Source organism: Gymnoscopelus braueri (genome assembly GCF_963280865.1).
Source record: "Gymnoscopelus braueri genome assembly, chromosome: 1".
In the NCBI taxonomy this organism is placed as follows: domain Eukaryota; kingdom Metazoa; phylum Chordata; class Actinopteri; order Myctophiformes; family Myctophidae; genus Gymnoscopelus; species Gymnoscopelus braueri.
Window position 1 is genome coordinate 24741426 of NC_137603.1, and position 17768 is coordinate 24759193.

At 42.8% G+C, this 17768-nt stretch overlaps 1 protein-coding gene across 3 annotated transcripts in view; it reads left to right on the plus strand.

The window, feature by feature from the left end:
* ankrd11 (ankyrin repeat domain 11) overlaps positions 1-17768 on the plus strand; it is a 133680-nt gene that overhangs the window by 107186 nt on the left and 8726 nt on the right. For all 3 annotated transcript variants that reach the window (XM_080425283.1, XM_080425285.1, XM_080425284.1), the window contains 5 exons: positions 8684-8857; positions 10897-11097; positions 11835-11977; positions 12972-13119; positions 13249-17740. In XM_080425283.1, coding sequence (XP_080281409.1) covers positions 8684-8857; positions 10897-11097; positions 11835-11977; positions 12972-13119; positions 13249-17740 — 5158 coding nt within the window. The remainder of the gene's footprint in view (positions 1-8683; positions 8858-10896; positions 11098-11834; positions 11978-12971; positions 13120-13248; positions 17741-17768) is intronic.

Genomic DNA, 17768 nt, shown 5'->3' on the forward strand with positions numbered 1-17768 from the left:
AATCCAAATGTCCTGTATCTAGTCATAATGCTCAGTACTTCCAAAACACCATGTCATTGATGGTGTGTTAGAAAGGGGTGAGATTATGCTACATTGTATATGTTGTTGGTAGGATGACTTCTGAGTGTAACCAAATGTACCCTTTATTACCATTAGCATTCTGCTACTGTGTTTCCTTTATGTATTCCTTGCACTTGTTGTAAATATAGCACATGCAGTAGGGAGTAATTGTTATTCTTGTAAATATAAATGACACTGTGTGTAGCAATAAACTGAACATTTTCTTACATTAGTTTCGTTAGAAGTGTCTTTGTGTGGCACTCTTTTAGATCCATAGAATAGGGTGTTCAGCTATTAAAAAACGTTTAAACTAAATGTTGTAAACGAGTACTTAATCAATGTTCAGCAACTGCATGACCTACTTCTTGCCTTAATGTTTCCAGAAACTTTTTTTGATGGGCTGTATATGTTAAAATGGAGATTGTTTCCAGATAGCATTATCGTTAGCTTAGCACTGTTTCAACAAAGCATGTTTTCATGGGGGTGTTACTTGATGACCATCACCTCTGGGGGGAGGGGGTACTAGGAGGGGGGTCCAGTTACAGTACAATGGAAGAGCAAAGTAAGTGGAGTAGAGTAGAGAAGAGGCATGCCGGTGAGCCAGGACTATGTATGGAAAAGGAACATTGGATTATGCTGTGAGAGTTGTGTTGGAGTTTATAAATGGACTTATGATATAGTTTTGCTGTTGCCAAACATGGAGGAATTTTATGAAGTATTTTCTTCATTTTTTGATTATCCAATGAAACGCAAAGGAATGCGAGAAATTCAGTTCAATACTTCACATGGTAAGTGATCGATGGATGAAAACGTAATGTTGGGGGTGATGTTTTGATTTTTTTTTCTCTAAGTTGCCCGTGTTTGGGAGGGGGTTCCAGAAGTACAGTATTTTGTTTTGTTTTTCTTCAGTAGTCAAAAGGAGCTACTTAGGAGGACCACACATAATCAAGAGCCAATTTAGTGGAGATTTGTCTGTCTGGCTGAGGTGAGGATTTGGCTGTGTGTATTTTTATTATAATTTTTAATTGGAGAGAAGGAATAGTGCTGCTGCTTGTTTGTTTTGGGGCTTTGTGGATCTGAATCGGGTTTGTTGTTAATGGTCAGAAACACATTTTGTAACACAGCTCTTGTCACTGAGTTACTACATTGGTTCATGACCAGTAATTTCTCATGAAAAGGGCTTGTGTCCACCTGTAGATATGGAGTAGTGGTAGGAGTCCTGTGTGTCGTGCTTCATGACTGTGTATCTGTTATCTGTGTGTGGACTTGGGGCTGTGTGCATTAGTGTTACTGTCGCTCAAGGGAATTAGGAATGAGTGGAATGTCCCTCCTTGCTACTATATGATGGACTCTTGAGTCAGTCAGCATGGTCAGTTTCTTTGTGTGTGTGTGTGTGTTGGGGCGGGGGGGCATAAACTATCTTATCTGCCATTGTTTTGTTATGTGTCTTTTTGTTTTTAAGTTATTACAACAACTGTTGTCTGGGTTTGGGTCCACTGGTCACATTTGTTGTCTTTGACTCGGTAATAGCTTGCTTCACATCACCTAATTCAGCGGTTTGCTTCTCTGGGTAGCTTTGCACATTTCCTAGGCCTTTGGCAAAAAAAAGAGGTCAAACAACCCCTCGTCCAGGGGAAGGAGAGCATGAATAATGCTCTTGCCTCAGGAATGGTTGTCTGTTTGTATGCTAATAACATTAACCTGTCTATTGTTTGGTTGGGATATCTGCTCTTCCCGACCTGCTCCCATCCATTCCACTCTCCTTCACAATTTCCTTAATGTATTGTGTCGTGGGAAAATAGCCGATCTACAAGACATTTTGTTTTTGAAAGATTTAGCCTATAATGACATTCCCAAAATAAGGGTGCTGGGTTGAAAGTACTTAAACTTTTAGATCCAGTACAAACTACTCATAATCCACAGTACATCCTTAGTGTTAATTTAACTCATAAGAGTGTACAAATAGTTCCATTTGTAGGAGGAATTTACCGTGTATTCTTGTTTACAGACTCTCCTAGTGGTCTGTGTCACAAAAATGTCATGATACTCTTTACACAGTGTAAACAGTTCAGCTTCTGCCCAAACCAGTTAAGTTAGACATGACACGACGAGTTCAAATGAGCACAGTTTGGGAGCCACCCAACAGACTCATTACTCATGGTCCTTATAGATGACATCATGCTAGTAAGCTAGCTTGTCAGGGGCCTCTTTATCTATTGTTTTTTTTTTTTCTTTCTTTCTTTCTTTTTTTTTTTACGTGCCCAGGGACCGCAAATGCAAAATTGGTGACATAGCTAACTCTGGCCCAACAGTTCTGTTGTGTATGGTCCGTGTTAAATAAACAAATCTTGGTTGATACAAGTTTAGCCTCAGTGGTTACGAGCAATGGTTTCTAAAAGTAATTTCCCATCTGTGTTCTCATTTCTCAATATCAGTGTTCAGACACATCGGTTTCTTTACACCTGTGATGTGACACGTCTGCTTGTCCACTTCAATGAAAACATTCCACATCCTCTGTGTGTTTGTGTGTGTGTGTGTGTATGATGTAAGCAAAACATCTTGCAGTTGAATTTAATAATGCATTAATACTCAACTCATGCAGTTGATTGTCATCAACAACTAATCATACTCATGTTAAGGGAGAGCGACATTCCTTGCAAAGCCTGAGAAAATGTGTGCATGCTTGTGCGAATGTGTGTGTTTAGTCTGATCTTCAGTTGTTTGGGCCTGGCTGGGCAATTGTCTCTCCACTATGGACGCACATTTTCACTCAAAGGACCACAATGGAAATAAGTGCCCAAGGTTTTTTTTGTGTTTTATCCTTTTGACAAATATATATATTCACATGCGTTTTTGTCGATAAAAATTACAATCAATCAATCAAAACCTACAGGCAACACTTAACACCGCTGACACATCATACCACTCCCTGCTTCTCATCACTTTTTCAATGGAAAAATACAAAGCTTTTATTTCATTAGAAAATGGTCAAGAGTTGTTTTTATGCACAGGCTATCGTTTCATAAATGTATAGTAAGTCCACGACAGCTAGTTGTGTGTGTGTGTGTTTGTGTGTGAGAGAGAGAAAAAGGAAGGGTGAGAGAGAAATAGATAGAGCGAACAGATCTTCTGTGACTGTGGTCTGCTACGTCGTCAGTCAATTTTGTGTCAGTAATTTAAAAAATAAATGTGTAGACTATTGTTGTAAATGTATAGAGTCTACAGTTAATAGTTGTCAAACAGCATAGTGTAGCTAACGACAGATACTGACGCTGTTGTATATGTTGTGTTATACCTCATGCCTCACGTGTTGGTTCCCAAACGCTTTCGTTTTTTTGGTTCCGTGTGGATCTGTGGCTGTTCTTTACGCCACAATTGCGGGGAAAAAGTGGCTTCTGTGCATGAAGCCTCATTTACACTTTGTCGTATGAACACGAACACGTTGCTAATGCTAGCAGCTGAAAGCATTATTTTCGCCAAGTGACACAACCATACAATGTAACATAAATCAGGCTTAACTTAAATATGCCACCAAACCTCTGCCGTGGGCAACATTTTACATCAGTGGAAATTGTACAAACTCAGACACGGGATGGATGGCTAACTTGTATTGGGGTAGATCGCCTGACGCTGGCTAACTGTTCTGCTGTGTGTAAAGTGAATCCAGTTACCGCGGTTGTGATGAGTATCAAGCCTAAGCAAAATAGCTTATCTCACAATGTTCACCATTTATTCAACAGCAGTAAGAACTTTTAAAAGCAAACGAGACGTCGTTGGTATGCAATGCTAGGGCTGTTCTGCTGGTGTGTTATGTGTGTGCAATGCAGATTACCGCTTTGCTGTTTACAAACAACAACATCACCTCTAAGCAAGGCAAGAGTAGAAGTGATGTATATGCGTGATGAGGACACGGTGCTTTTCAGGGAATCATTGCTGTAGTTATGTAAGCTCTCTTGAGTTTCAGTGCGCCGCCCACCCTCCGCAAAATCTCCAAGCCTCCCTTGACCTCCTCTGGAGCAGTGCTGGACAGCAGCATTCCTTCTCCCTGAGGTCATCCCCCTTCCGCTTTTCTCTCCCTTCTTCCTCTTTACCACCACCAGCCACAACAACAGCATTCAGGAAACCACAAAGTCCTTCATAGATTGTTTGTATTCTATCTTGTGGCCATTTCATCCTCACCTTATACATGTCATTTCTTTCTCTTTTTAGGCTATTGCACAAAATATAAATGTTCAGCTTTTCTTCCTCTGACAGTGGTTTAGGTTAATGATTGTTGTAGCACCTTTGACCACAGCTTAGCACAAACTTCACAACCACAACAGATGGGCTAGGCTGTGAGCTAAGGCTTAGCTACATAGAGTGGGCGGCAGAAGGAGACAGTGATTTGTACAGATCTGTTGCCCACACCATTTTAACCCTGGCAAGCTGTAACACACAGTATTATGTTTCTCCCTCTGTCTTCCACAGACACTCACACACCTCTGAATACAAAAATCACATTGGCTATACAGTTGCTGATTAATCCATCTAAACATTTATGTACCATACACCAGTATTTCATTCAGTCTTATTCCATTTATGTCTTATTTTCTATCTCTCTCCATCTCCCTGTTACTCAACACAAAGCATTGACATCCTGTTGGCCATTTCCTGTCTCTTCTCCCTTAATTTCCTGTTTGTTTTCAACGTGAGTTTCTGTAGAACAGAACATTAACTTTGACTATATCTGAATTCCCTCTCTCTCTCTCTCTCTCTCTCTCCCAACTCTCCCCTATCTCCAGCCCCCTCACCCCCCCCCCCCCCCTCTGCTCTCTTTTGTCTATCTCTCTCTCTTTCTTTCTCTGTCAACCCTCAACCTATGGACAGTACAAACAAACTTGACATACCTGGTTGAGCTGGTTAGTGTGGTTCTTCTGGCAATGGAAGCTGTTGGCTTGCTAACCTAACCGTCTCTTTGTTGGCCAGCTCGACTAATCGCCTTTCTTTCTTTAGAGTCTAGCCAACACAATTGCTTTGTCTGCCTGCCATATCAAAGCCACTGGCATTTATGGCCTGACAGCTCTTGTGATCCACACCCATGGCTCAGGTTAGGGACCACAAAGCAAATATGCTCTTCTTTATGTTCTCGTTTTTCTGTTATCGTGTCAGTCCAGTTGTCATCATCAGTGAGAGATAGTTTGGTTTTCACTGTGCCAGTGTGCAAAGCTTTATAAGGAGAGAAAGGCCATACCTTTATGTCTGAAAGACTTCCCGGGAGCTGGGAGCTGGGAGCTGGGAGCTGGCATTCTAATGATTTCTTTGTGTCTATCTGTCTTCATGTAATTACATGAAGAGGAATGGGAAATTTACATGTGACATTTCCTGATTTGTGTGAAAGTGAAGTCGTTGCAGTTGAACATTCTTTGCATTCATGTGGAACTAGTTTACTATATTCTACATTCACTTGATTACTTAATTAGTTTCTTATTATCACATTTTTGGCAAAACCTAATGACAACCAAGGGCAATTCCGTATTTTTGATTAATCTGGAAAGTATTTTCAGGCCCTGCTGTGATTGTTATCCTGAATTTACACAGGGTTCTCCGAGTAAAATAATTCAGGATCACAGCAGTAGACAGTAGGCCATAGATATTCAATTTGAAAACATGCCCTATGCCTGAACTTCATTTTGTCAAGTAGAAAATGGTCATGTGATGTGCAGTTAGATTTGCAGTTTTACACTACTAATGTTACAGATAAGTCAGCCATATTGATATTATGCATAAACATACTCTAATCCGGGGGGGGGGGGGGGCTCGCATTGTTGGATTTCCCCTGGCAAGTCCCCGCACTGCACCACACTGCACCGCCTACTTGTGCCGTCGTTTACGAGGACCTGGTCCAAAGTGGGCTCAGTGGGGACGAAAGTGGGGTCCAAAAAGGATGCCACTTTTGGCCCCACTCCATCAAGGTTCTTTTGGGGCCAAACCAATGACGTGTAAAGCTTGTGACTACTGATTGGTTGGCGAATCGTCACAGTTGTCTGTCAACACAAACAACCACTTGTAGACAGGCTGCTATGCCGGATTGTTTTTTATATTAGCATTTTTGTATCTTTGAGAAATACAGGTCGACAAGACTGAATTTTGTTTACCAGCGCTGCTGTTGAGGTTCCACGAAGCACCAAGAACATATAACCAACAACTACAAACACATTGACAAACGGCGGACAAATCGATCGCCACGAGTCGGCATAAATTACCCATTATTGTTAAATATTTGTATTTTTGGATCCTCTCAGTGAGATGTCTCCCGTGTGTAACTGCTGGTGTAGAATGGGTGAAAGACTCTACCGTGTTTGCTCTGGCAGTGTACAGATATACAACCAAATGGACCCAGCAGTTCCTTAAACACACACATAAATAATATAGCACAGTGCAGTAGAGGGTGAAACTGAAGTTTTTTCTAGTTTAGGGACTTAGGTTTAGTGGCTTTTTATTGAGTGTTTTTGCTTAGTAGCAGGACAGCTAGCCTACATTCTAGGATAGGGTACTGCGAGGGGGTACTTTTGTGTAATGGAAACCGGAGATATTTTGGGTGCTGGCTGGGCCATGCAAGGCTTTGCAAGGCCAAAAGATCCAGTGCGGTGCGGGGCCAGACTCCCAGTCGAAATCCGACAGACACAAAAGAGAAATGTGGTGTCTCCCAGGGACCCAAACGTACAAAAATACATCATGAATCAATCACATTTCAAAATGTTCAGAAATGTTTTCTGGTTAGTTTTTCTGAAATAGTTTGTCATTTATTCAATTAAAAAATGTAGTTACGGTTAAGAAAAACATTGATATGTACTCGCGTAACCCACAAAAATGGGGTCACGATCCATTTTGGGTCACGACCCCGTGTTTGGAAAACACTGCTCTGGTGGATCAGCACAGTTGACTGGGTCCTTAAGTGTTGTTTCATAGCAATCCTCTGTAATGGTGAAGCAGTCTCATTACTGCGTTTCTGGTGCCCAGCCTTGTAAACACAGCCTGGAAAAGCTAGCATAGCATTTTTCTCTGCTCTGCTGCTCAACAAAAAAGCATGTTTGGACTGCTTCTGTGGTTCCTGCTGTTTAAGTCGTAGCAGGAGGAATGTGTCTAAATGGCAAATGCCTCGGAGAACGTGAGAGTGTATCAGAGACGGTGGGTGGGGGTACATTAACTGTAAGTGTTCGCAGATGTTAGTGAAAGTTCATCAGCTCTGTATTCTTCACTGTGGAAAATCTTTCCCTGGAAAACCTTTAGCCACCGGAAGCCAGATCCGCCATGTTTCCCTCTTCCCCCATTAATTATGTTTTTGTGGCCTTGAGCAACACGGCCAGTCATAGCACTACAGACGCAGACACATCTGCCACTCTGCTGGTGTCTATGTACAAGCCTCTCAACGCAGTTGCATTCTATTTAGGTTTTTCTTACCCCTTATAGGGCTCATTTATTTACACATGGTTGCACAGCCCTGTCGTGTGATGAACATAACCAATTGTCAACTTTGAAAGTAGAGTTATTTTAGTCAAGTGACACAGTTGTGCATCGGAGTATAAAGCAGACTCCATGAGCTTTACTGCTGTCAGAATTTTTTAATTATGACAGCACAGTCATTTAATAATTTCATTTGATTTGTTTTGTTGCTTTTGCTGGGAGTAGTTGACTCGTGCATTAGAGTGTGTTCACTATCTGCAACGTTCACAGACACTTGGTGTCCATCGCTTTTCTGTAAACAGTGATACATTTTAGGGGAGAAATTGTCTCAATCTTGATCAGTTCTTCTCCCCCCTCCTTTTTGTGTTCTTGTAGATCTGCTATTCATATATTGATACTATATATAAGTGTCTGGCTTTGCTGTCATGTACACGGGTACTTTCACCCCAAGACAATCCACAAGGGGCAGCTTGTCTATTGTGTCCTGGACACGCTGCCACTGAAAATAATTGTGGTCCACTGTGGAGTAGCTGCTTTTATCCAGTAGCACTGTCTCAGTCAGCCAAGCAGGCAAGCTAACCGGCATGTGGTGACCTTGGCCAGGCCACATTGAGTTGAAATGTACACCCAACTATTTCATAATAACTGTAGCTCTGCCAAGTTGCACCCTCTGTACCCTCCACTCCTCTCTGACTGACTTAGATACAGACAGACGAGCATAAACACACCGTGCCTGCTGTAACCTCCGTACCCCATGGGCACCTGGGTAATCACACAGTAAAGTCACCTCTGCCACCACCTAAAATATATGGACCATAGCTCGATGCTATACACGGACAATCATATGTTCACAGATGCTGACTTAGACAAGAGGCACCTGACTTGTTACCAGTGGAGATGTTGAATTACAACACCAGCTTGTGCTTGACTTTGCATCAGTGACATTCACAGATAAAAGATTTATTTAACAAATAATATTGTATCACAATATTTACACTGTCAAGAAAGTTACTGGCCAGAATGCTCAATAATACCAAAAAGAGTACGCATATTGGCATTTGTATTCTCATAACCAAAGTGGTCTAAAATCTGTTGACATTTGTGTGTGTATTGTATGTTTTCTGCGTGCTGCTCAGTAAGCTTGACATGGTTTGTTTTGCCTCTCTCTCTCTCTTTACAGAGAAGCAAGGTCCGGAGCGGAAGCGCATTAAAAAGGAGCCTACCAACACCCGGAAGGCAGGCTTGCCGTTTGGTATGGGGATGCCAGGGATCCGGGCCGGGTACCCCCTCTCCGAGCGGCAGCAGGTGGCCTTGCTCATGCAAATGACAGCTGAAGAGTCCGTCAACAGTCCAGGTGCGTGCTTGTAATGGAGGCCACGTCTTCCCTTGGGGGGTCAGTGGTGGCTGACAAGGAACACAGTAACATCCTCAGTGTTAATTGAACTCTGAGAGTTACAATACATTTGTAGAGTTACAAATGGATGAATTTAACACTGAGGATTTTATGTTTAACCCATTAAGACCTGAGGCGATTCTTTAAAAAAATGGAAATCCTAACAGTTTTTTGAAAAAAATATAAAAAATATTTTTTCACGATTTTTCAAAAATAGCAGATCTACAAGCTCGTAGCGCGGCACTCGGTGCCGCGCTATGAGCTTGTAGATCTGCTATTTTTGAATAGCCAAAGAAATCTAAAGTGACATAGATGCGTTCCAGGTCTTAATGGATTAAGGAGGGGAACTATGTGTGAGTGTGTGTGTCCGTGCGAGGTGGGTGGGTGGCATTTGTGGTTCGTGTTAATCATAAGGGTACATGGGTCAAATTGTATGCTGCTGGCGTGACTGCAACATGCCTCTGCCACTCATCGCCCGCTTGCCACACCATTGTGCCATGCTCCAGTGAAGAACAGACACTGCCGCTTAATTAGATTTCAATTATAAACAAGATAACCCTCATCAATTCACATTATTGCGGCACTGTGTACATCTGCTGTCTCCATCCACGTGTGTTGGTCCTCGGTTGTTTTGCGTCGACAAACATTCATACTCTTGTTTATAATTGCATTATTTGGTTTTTGGAGAACGGCACAAACAAATTATGCGGGGAAATGAAAGTAACGTCCCCAGTGGTATTGTGTTGGTGTGAGACTGACTAATTGTGCAATGTCTGTGTCTGTGCCAAACTGCATTACATTCAGGGTCCTTTCAATTATTGCTTTGTTTGTTTCATATCTGATCTGGTTCCTGATGTTGGAGTAATTCAGTGTTTCAATTATCAATTTTGTGTTTCCATCGTCAAGGAATTATTCTTTATATTAGTGGAACACTAAATAAAATTGTGTGTACAGTACACATTTCAGAAGCCTACTGTAGCATGATACGTATGTGCTACACTATGTATATTCATTCCATTAGAGTATGCCTGAAGGAATGCCCATAGATTAAGTGAGTTTCAAATAGCATTTGGGACAATAGCTGTGGAAACTCAATAATGTAAATGTGATTAAGGCTTGGGTTTAATCTTGTAAATGTGATGAAATGAGCTCTACTGAAGTTGGCGCTGCCACTTGGCTGCTAATGTCTAGTCCTAGACTGCCCCCTACTGGCTAGGAGGGGTTCACACCATTTGTTTTTGTCTGTTGTCATCTACAGCCATGTATATTGCATTGATAGTATTCTCTTTTTTTTTACATAGTGGCTCCTATGGAGTCTTGTAGACTTGTCTGTCTAAACCAAATTATTTGTCTTTTTAGAACTTTTATTTAATATTGGAAGTCAATGGAGGTCAGATTGGATTGAAACTTTGCCCACCTATGGAGATTACTGCCATGTGTGTATGGTGCTCTTGTCTTGATGTTGCAGTGCTTGTTTGTAATCTGCTGTTAAAATCCTTTTTTATTTAGTTTTCATTTTTTTCCTAACTTGAATTACATTGTGTTTGCCCTTACCCCCTCTCCCTCAATGTGGTCTTGCCTAATAATATTTTTTTGTTAATGACTTGCCTGGTGAAATAAAGTTCAAACATAATTCTGACATCATAGACTGTCCGCATGACATCCGAGATCTACAAGAAAGTTATCTCCACCAGGCCGTAGGTGTAGGCAAGGGGGGAGATCATGTTTTCACCCCTGTATGATTGTCTTTCTGTCTGGGGTTAATCTCGCAAACCTCTGCATTGACGGCGCCAAATTTCTGCACACTGCCAAGTCATTTTGTAATGGAAGTCAAAGGCTGATGTCATAGACTCATATAAGCAGTTCCACCCAGCCTGCGTTCCACTGACACTGCACACCTTTTATATGTTTTTGTTTTGTTTGTTTTAAGGTTAAACATGGAACATGTTCTCTCTCCACGTGCTTCTGTTTTAACACAATTGTCTTTTTCTTCTGTGCAGACACAACACCAAAGCACCAGTCACAGTCCAACATGGGTCAGAAGGGAACGCCAAACTCTGCATCTAAAACCAAAGACAAAGTAAACAAGCGGAATGAGAGGGGCGAGACTCGGCTGCACAGGGCAGCGATCCGCGGAGAGGCACGCCGCCTCAAGGAGCTCATCGGTGAAGGGGCTGATGTGAATGTAAAAGACTTTGCAGGTGAGATGCCCCGCATGCTTAAAAACCCTCTAGTATTGGAGTAACGGACTTGAGTTACAACTCTACTCGGAACACTCGTCCGTACACCAAATCTCTTCGGCAAAAATAGCCGATCTACAAGCTTGTTTTAACCCATTGAGACCTGAAGCCGATTGTACATGTCTCCTAAATCTCAACAGTATTCTTAAAAACGTATGTTTCTATATCAGTGGGGCTCAATCTTTTTCATGTCAAGGACCCCCAAAATGATATGTATTTGGCCGTGGACCCCCATCACAATATTTTGTTCCAGGGATCCCCCAGAAGCAAAGATTTGAGTTAAAAATGTTCGCTTTAAAAATATAAATATTCAAAGATTTGCACACATTTTCACGATTTTTCAAAAATAGCAGATCTACAAGCTCGTAGCGTGGCACTCGGTGCCGCGCTATGAGCTTGTATATCTGCTATTTTTGAATAGCCCAAAGTGTAACATAATGCTTTTTAGCTCAAATCTAAAAATGACACAGTTCCAGGTCTAAGCTAAAATAACCGATCTACAAGGTCACAACACGTCGCATGTCGGCGTTGAGCTTGTATCTGGATTTTTGCTCCTTTTGTGTGACAGTAGTGTAGTATGACGAAGTAGGGCATACATTTACCGGAAGAAAAAGAAACGTTGAAAAATGGAAATCCAAGGTTTCTGCCCGACAGTGACGATAATTCACATTTCTATCACACTTGTCACACATATCCAGGCTGGACTGCATTGCATGAGGCGTGCAACAGAGGGTACTATGATGTGGCCAAGCAGCTGCTGGCAGCCGGGGCAGAGGTCAACACCAAGGGTCTGGATGATGATACCCCTCTACATGATGCATCAAACAACGGACATTTCAAGGTTAGAATGAACATTTTCCATAAATTAACCTTCTTTAATAAAAAGAAAAAAGAGAGAAGAGAGAAAGGAGCGCTATCTGTTTGGCTGGAGTAAACCATATAACCTTCTGTATATTTGGATATCTTCGTGAAGTTAAAGAAATGCCCCCAGACTGTGTTGTCAGCACACTGTCGAACCCTGATTAAGAGAATAATACAGCATTTTGATTGATTGATTTCATTACGATTCAGACATCATCCCATGACATGAGGCAATAAAAAATCCAGAGGATAACACTTAAAAGCATGACTTTCCTCGGTGTAAAACAAACACAAAACACAAGGAAATGAATGACACAAAATAAACAATACAGTTATTCCAATTAAATCGTATTGGTGCTGAATCGAGATGTATTGTATCGTTGGAGACAAAAAGATACACATCCCTCCATTAAACTACCTGTTACATTATGCTATCCCGGTCAGTCTGAGTGCTGATGGCTAAGTCAGACTCTTAAGTCTACTACTACTACTTTTGGGTGGCCATAACTGATCGTTAGAGAGCCCACCTGGGAAGCCAAAGGTCCCAGGTTCGATTCCAGGCCTCAACAATGTGTCAAAGTGACTCCTTGAACAAGACGCTTAATTCCTAATTGCTCCCCGAGCACTACCATCAATGGCTGCTCACTGCTCCTAGGATGGGTAAAATGCAGAGGACAAATTTAACTTAATATACAGTGTCAAAAACACTTCAAGGAGTGGGGACCAAATTATTGTAATTATATATATATATATATACATACCGTGTGTATATACTGTATAAATATATATTCATTTATTTATTTATTTACCTATATCTATCCTGTTGTTTCATGCCTACTGCAGTGCTGCTATAACACCTAACTTTCCCCACAGGGATCAATAAAGGTTTATCCATCCATCTATAATTTATTGATTATTGATAAGTGTACTGTGTCTCTTACATTCTGTAATCATTGGCTGTTGTTGTTTTTTAGGTGGTTAAGTTGCTTTTACGGTATGGAGGGGACCCACGTCAAAGCAACCGGAGAGGCGAAACAGCATTGAAGGTTGCCAACTCACCTACTATGCTGAATCTGTTGTTGGGGAAAGGCACTTACACCTCCAGTGAAGAGAGTTCATCGGGTATGTAGGCCCTCTTAACTTCCATCGTCATATGAATGACCATAGATAATTTGCACAAGCCTCTATGGAAAGAGGAAACCAACTTGTTGATTTGAACTGTGTATTGATTGCCCTTTGTCTTTTCCTCAGAATCGTCAGAGGAGGAAGACGCCCCATCGTTTGCCCCATCCAGCTCTGTCGATGGCAATAACACGGATTCAGAGTTTGAGAAAGGCCTTAAGCTGAAAGGGAAAAGCATGGACCCTCCCAAATCTGCGACCACCACACCTGTCAAAGACGAATATGAGTTTGATGAGGATGATGAGGATGAACGCGTCCCGCCTGTGGATGACAAGCACCTCTTAAAGAAGGACTTCCTCCGTAAGGAGCCCGTGCCCGTCACCGTCGCTAAGACGGCCAACAGCCTCGTCGCCATACCCAAGATGGAGGTCAAAACCTATTCCAAAAGCAACTCGCTCACACCAAAGAAAGCTGTTCGGCGGATTATCTCTGACAGTAACAGTTCTGACGAGGACGATAGGACATTGTGTTTTACACCCACGCCCACGCCTCGGCAACAGGCCCAGCCAACTAATACTAAGACCAGGGACTCTACCACACTCAGTTCCAAACAGCAGAAAGATAAAAATAAAGTCAAAAAGAAGCGGAAGAAGGAGACAAAAAATAATGTCAGTAAAGAGGTCCGCATTCCTAAAGTCAATGACAAGTTCTGCACATCAGACTCTGAATGCGGCGACATGGAGAGTGAGGACTCGAATAAGGGCTTGAATAGTATAAAGGACTCCTCCACTACGAGCCTAAAAGAATCCTCTGGCTTTAACGCATCCTCCTCTTCCTCTCATGGTAACCTGAACTCTCAGAATCAAGCGCCATCATTAGCGGAGCAGCACCCTAAGCAGTGGAGGACAGACGGTTGGAAGACGGTGTCGTCACCTGCGTGGTCAGACGTCAGCTCCCTGTCGGACTCGGTCAGGACACGGCTCTCCAGTGAGTCTGACTACTCCTCGGCAGACTCCAGTGTAGAGTCGGTCAAACAGGTGAAGAAGAAAGCACAGGAGAACAAGAAGAAAAACAACAATGTGCACAGCACCATGCTAGACCAGAAGGACTTCTACAAGAACTCCAATGCAGACAGTACAGTCTCGAAAACGGACGTAGATGGTAAAGTATTGAAAAAACATAAGGTGAAGCACAAGCACAAAAACAAAGAGAAGGAAAAGGAGAAAGCCCCCAGTCTGGTGCTCAATCAAGACATGAATGAGAAGTTTGTCAAAAGCTACTCTTTTGATTTTGATGATTCAAGGCAAAAGTCATTAATTGTCGAGAGTGAATCTCCTGCTGAAAGCAAGGTCAAGTTGTCCAAACATGAAAAAGACCATTTGAAAAAGGAGGATCGGATCTCTAAAGTCAAGTCTGAGGACAAGGACTGGTCATCCGGAAAAGAGTTGCAGAGAGCTGTCAAGGAGGAGAAAAATAAGAAGACTAAAGAATCCAACAAGGAGAAGGCCAGCAAAGAGGAGCGGGAGAAACCTGTGAAAGCTGAAAAAGAGAGAAATGTCAAGGAGAAGGATAAACCTAAGGAGGATAAACAGAAGGCTCACAAAGAGGACAAAAAGAAGAAGTCCAAGGAGAAGTCCTCCACAAAGGCAGACAGGAAGGGCGAGCCGAAAGAGGAGAAACATCTAAAGGTGGACAAGGAGAAAAATTCCAAGGAAGAGAAGGAAAAATCTAAAAAGGAGAAGATTCAGAAGGAAGAGTCTGAGTATGAAGGCAACAACCGTTTCCTAAACCTAGAAGACACCAAGCTCAGTGCCTCAGACGACCACCACGACAGATGGGCCTCAGACATGTCCTCTGATTCCTCCCTCTACGAGGAGGACAGCTGGGACGCTCCTGTAAAGGAATACAAAGCAAACAACGCTGTTAAACTTATTGTTGAGACAGTGAAAGAGGAAACTAGAAGGAAGGAAAACAAAGTCAAAGATAAGAAGTCCGATCATGCTGAGAAACGAGCCGAGAAAGAAGTCACAATCAAGAAAAAAGAGAAAGAATCGTCAGAAAAGGTAAATGAAAAGAAAAAGGACTGGGTGGAGAAACAGAAACTGAACTCTGGCCATTCGGTTGAAAAGGAAAAGAAGCGGAAGGAGTCAACAGAGGCTATCAAGGAGAAGAAAGAGAAGGACTCTGGGGACAACAACCGAGAACGTAAAGACTCTTACGAGTTTACGAAAGAGAGGAAGGACGCAAAGATCAAGCAAGAGTCTGTGAGAGATGACTATGGCAACGATGCTTTCTTCAAAGACATTGAGTCTGCTGGCAAAACATCTGATATCAGAGAGAGAAATCACTCTGGAAAAGAGAAAGAAAAGAAGGGAGACGCAGCCGAGAAGAGAGAGAAGACAAAACCTGACAAGCACAAGGAGAAGCCTAAAGACAGAGGAACTGATCAGGAGAAGGAGAAGAGTGAGAAAAGCTCTGCAGAGAAGGCTGTTAAAGAGAAAGACACTGACCGGGGCTCCAAAGACAAGAAGGAGGGAGCCAAAGACAAACATAAAGACTCTCACAGTAAAGACAAAGACCGGAAAATTTCTGTAGAGCAGACCAAGGACAAAAAAGAGAAGACCTCTCAGGATAAGCATGCTGACAGGGAGAAAGACTTCCTGGAGGTAAAGAAAGAGGAGAGAAAACCTGAGAAGGTCCGGGAGAAAACCTGGTACAAGATAGCTGACATTTTCACTGATGAAAGTGATGATGAGGAAGACAGCTATAATGGGGGTGTGGCCAAGTTAAGCGACTCACTTGGTCTTTCCGACTCCCACAGAAAGGACTCGACACCTGATCAAGATGAGCTGGATCACTTTCCGTCAGAAAAAGTGAGAAAGTACTCTGTCGAGACCAAACATGTGACAGAAAAGCCAAAAGAGAAAGAACACAAAGATAAGAAGAAGGAAAAGGCTGGATTTGACACAGGCAAGGAGAGGAAAGGCTCCCTTGAGAAACATAACAAAGACAAGAAAGACTCTGTTGATGCGAAACACAAGGACAGGAAAGACCGAATGTCAGTGGACTCAAACCAAGACAAGAAAAATAAACAGAAGCTGCTGGACAAGAGGGACGCGAGTGAGGAGAAGGCAAAGAGCAAATATAAGGACAAGCAGGACCACTCAAAGGAAAGGAAACCCTCAAAAGGCAGCGGCGAGAATGAGAAGTCCCTCCTGGAAAAACTGGAGGAGGAAGCCATGAATGATTATAAAGATGACTCTAACGATAAGAACAGTGAAATGTCCTCAGACAGCTTCACCGACCGGGGTCATGAGCCAGTGCTCAGTAGTTACTATGACTCTTCCATCAGCCTCCCAGATGTCTCTGAGGAGAGGAGAGACTCTCTGTCCATATCTACGCCACAGGATAAATTCAGAGAGAAAGAGAGACACCGGCATTCCTCTTCCTCCTCCTCCAAGAAAAGCCACGACAAGGAGAAGGAAAAGATCAAGAAGGAGAAAGTGGACAAGCGTGATAAGGCAGAGGAGATTAGAGAGTCCTATGGGCGTAGGGAGAGCCTGCCCTTTGAGAAGGAGCCCATGCCTCTAGAGGCAGACCCTTATACGTTCCCGTATGGTTCTAAGGCCGATGGAGAAGACGAATTGGACAAGACTTTGGAGTTTGAGAAAGAGATGTCCAAAAAGGACAAGGATAAAGTGAGTAGTGTCATCAGTGACAAGATGAAGGACAAAAAGAAAAAAGAAAAACACAAGGAGAAAATAAAAGAAGAAAAGCATCAAAAGTACATTGATGGCTCCGGTTCATTCAAACACTCCAAGGAGGATGTCAAATCGGGGCTGAAAGAGGGATCACAGGTCACTGTCCTGAAAGACAGGTCAAAAGAAGAAAGCCCGAAGTTTGACCTGAAAAAGGACAGAAATAGGGATGCAGTAGAAAAGGACAACAGGGTGGACCACACAAAGTCCAAGGTTAAGGAGGAAAATGAAAAACCTCCTCAATCTAAAGACCCTGTGCGGAAAGATATCCGCCCACGTGAAAAACTTCTGGTGGATGGTGATCTTAGACTTACCAGTTTCGGTCAGATGTTAAGTAAGAAAGACCAGGAGATCGAGGAGCGCCACAAGAAACATAAAGAAAGGATGAAACAGATGGAAAAGCTGAGGCACAGATCTGGGGACCTAAAACTGAAGGACAAAACCAAGTCCACAGAGGAGGTGAGGAAAAGCCGCAATGAGCTATCAACAAAGAAATCTAACAGCCTGGAGTCTGCACTCAAGGAGAAGAAGCTGAAGGACGTCTGTCTCCCATCCCAAATGATGTCTCCTGACAGGAAGTCCCAGCCCATCGACAGCCAGAACTCCAAGGACTGGCTGGCTGGCTCCCAAATGAAAGAAAACCTCCCTGCCTCCCCCAGACCAGACCAAAACAGACCAACCGGTGTCCCCACACCGACGTCTGTCATCTCCTGTCCCAGCTATGAGGAGGTCATGCAGACGCCTCGGACCCCCTCCTGCAGTGCCGAAGATTACCCTGACATCATGTTTGATGGTCTGGACTGCCAGAACTCATCAGCTATGACCATGTCAATGAACGCCTGCTCACCATCCTTCTTTGAAAGGTATTATAACATACACAATCATATTAGT